Source organism: Nicotiana sylvestris, chromosome 1 (genome assembly GCF_000393655.2).
Source record: "Nicotiana sylvestris chromosome 1, ASM39365v2, whole genome shotgun sequence".
NCBI lineage: Eukaryota > Viridiplantae > Streptophyta > Magnoliopsida > Solanales > Solanaceae > Nicotiana > Nicotiana sylvestris.
Window position 1 is genome coordinate 164,871,528 of NC_091057.1, and position 2,861 is coordinate 164,874,388.

The window sequence follows — 2,861 nt, forward strand, 5'->3', positions numbered from 1 at the left end:
TCCTAATTTATTATGGCCTAACATGTCTTTATATTGATAAGACATTGGGTTTGAGACTCAATGTACCATATTGATGATATAATGATGACTAAAGAAAAATAATATATTTTTCATGAAAAGGCATGAAGATTGTCCCACTTGATTAGCTTCATTCTTGAAGTGAATGTGGTAGCAGTGCATAATAAGTCTAAATGAAGACAAGTGATTGAACAATGTGTGAGCATGTGATTTTCGCCCTATATGAGAATCACTCCCAAAAATTCACAATAAAACAATTTTCCTTTGTGTACAATGTTTGTATTTTTGTGGTATTTTGTATAATTATTTGTATTTTTGTCTGTGCCTGTTTATTTGTTTAAATTAATAAAAATATAAAATATGTCGCATTTTCATTTAGTATTTATTTAAGTTTGTTTTACAAAAATGAGAAAATTAGAAAAAAATAATGTGCGTTGCATTTTTAGCATTTAACGTCTAAATTGTGCGATTTTATCGTTAATTACTATTTAAATGTGCGATAATAGTTATTTGGAATTAATTAGTATTTTTTATAAGTTAATTTAGTTTATAAGTTAATTTATAATTTTAGTTTTAATTAATTAGGAAGTACAAGAAAAGAGAGCAAGAATATAAAAGAAAATCGGAATTAGGCCTCTTCTTCAATTTTGAACCACATGCCCAAATATACCCAACCTTCCTTTACGACCCGGTCCATTCCAAACTGGGTCGACCCAGTCCATAACCCCAAAGACCCAACACCCCTATTTCCCTATCTTTCATTTAAAAAACAAAACCCTAAAAAATGTTCACTGTTGAAAACTCCCATCCGCCCCCTCTCTTACCTTCTTCTTCTTCAAACCTCCAAATCCTCTCCCATGGCTGCCCTTCCCCTCGCCCAACTACCACCCCCTCCAGCCCTTTCCCCCACGTCAAACCTCCATCACCTCGCGACCAAACAACCACCTGGAGCAGCCACCTGCTGCCGCTGCTTCATCTTCTTCGCTTCATCATCAAGCTCGAGCTCCATGTTCACCGCCTCGCTAGCTCCTTCGGCTATGCTGCTGCTACGTTCTTCATCCTTGCTGCCATGGCTGCGTCAAGCTCCCTGCTGCGCGTCTCCTTCTTCTTCTCCGACACTGCGGCTGCTACGTTCTTCATCCTCGCTGCCATGGTTGCGTCGAGCTCGTCGAGCAGCTGCTCCGCTACTGCTGCTCCGTCACTGCTGCTGCCTGATGTTTCTTCTTCTCCAGTTTCGCGCGGCCATGGCTGCTTTGTTGCTGCTGCTTCAGTTCTCGTCGATCGCCGTTGCCTCATATTCCAACTCCTCTACTGCAGTTCAATTCCAGATTCCCTCGTTAGTTTATGGTCCAACGGAGACTACACGTTTGTTGGGGTTGGAGTTGAGAACGATGTGGAGAAGTTGGTTGAAGATCACGAGCTTACCGTGAGAAATATGGCGGATTTGAGAGTTTTGGCAGCTGATGCATATGAGATGAGTAATTTGAAAACTGCTGGGTTGAAGGAGCTATGCAATGTTGTTCTTGGAAGAGAGATTGAGAAGCCTAGACATATTACTATGGGTAGGTGGGACAGTGAGTGGTTGAGTTTGGATCAAATTAAATATGCTTGTGTTGATGCTTTTGTTTCTTTTGAGATTGCAAAGCATTTGAATATTGCTGCTGCTCCGTCCAGTCTGTAGCACGCGACTGTGACCTTCAGTTGCTTCTTATTCGGGTCGTCTTCGATGTCGAGTTATTTTGGTGCGATAATTGTTTCCAGGCAGATTTGTTTTCGTTCGAGCTCGTCGTTGTTCATTTCCGGTTAGTTGATTTAAGTTTCATTTCTGTCCGTATTTTATTTTGATATTCTTAGATCTGAAATCAGATATGTTTGATATTAATTTCATGTTTATCGTTTTTTATTTTTCAGTTTGTCTCATTTTTCTTGTTTTTTTAGGAAGAAATTGTTAGTTTAATTTTAATTTTATTAGATGCAAATTGAAATTTAATTAATTAGTTTTTTCAGTTTGTTCATGTGTTTTTATTTATTAAAAGAAATTGTTAGTTTAATTTTAATAGTGTTAGATTCAAGTTGAAATTCAATAATTATTTTCTTCTTCGGTTTGTTTTTATTCGTTTAAAAGAATTTAGTTGTAATATAGAAATATGTCAGTATAATCGCTTGAATCATCCATGTTTGTTGTTTAATATAGATTTAATTCATGTTCATTTTTTGTTTGAAGTTCGTTTTTAATCTAGTGATTTAATGAGAGTTTATGTTTTGGTTTTTCATTTTTTGATTTAGTTTGAATCATGTATTTTTGTTGTAATTTTGTTGGATTTAATTTGAAGATCAATTGATTGTTTGAGTTTAGTGATTTGAATCTGTTCATTTATTTTTGTTTAAGTTTTAATTTGAATTTGAGCTCATGATTTGAATGTACTTGTTTGTTATTGTTGTTGAATCTGAAAGTAGATTTGTTGTTTAAAGATTGTTCAATCAAAGTAATTCCAGTTGTTTCTTTGTTGTTCATCATTTAGTTTGAGTTTGTTCATAAAATTTGATTAGGAATTGGTTATAGCTACTATATTTTGGTTAGAATTGATTAGGTGAATTGGTTATAGCTGATGGGGGTAGATTGGTAAATTGCAGTATTTTCAGGGTTAAAATGGTAATTTCAGTAAGGTTAGAGGGGTATTTTTGGAATTAAAATTCTGAACAATTATTTATTTTAGTGCTCTGTCCATTAAGATTAAAAAATATTTTTTAATAATATTAAAATAGTACATGGTGGGGGACAAGACATAATAGTGGGGAATTATGCAATTGTTTAATATAGGCATGGAGAACAAGATATAATG

At 34.8% G+C, this 2,861-nt stretch overlaps 1 protein-coding gene across 1 annotated transcript; it reads left to right on the forward strand.

Moving 5' to 3' along the window:
• Positions 1-1,087: 1,087 nt before the first annotated feature.
• On the forward strand, positions 1,088-1,699 carry LOC138876889 (3'-5' exonuclease-like). The gene has a single exon (XM_070155994.1). It carries the CDS (start codon positions 1,088-1,090, stop codon positions 1,697-1,699), a length of 612 nt encoding a protein of 203 aa, XP_070012095.1.
• The last annotated feature ends 1,162 nt before the right edge of the window (positions 1,700-2,861 follow it).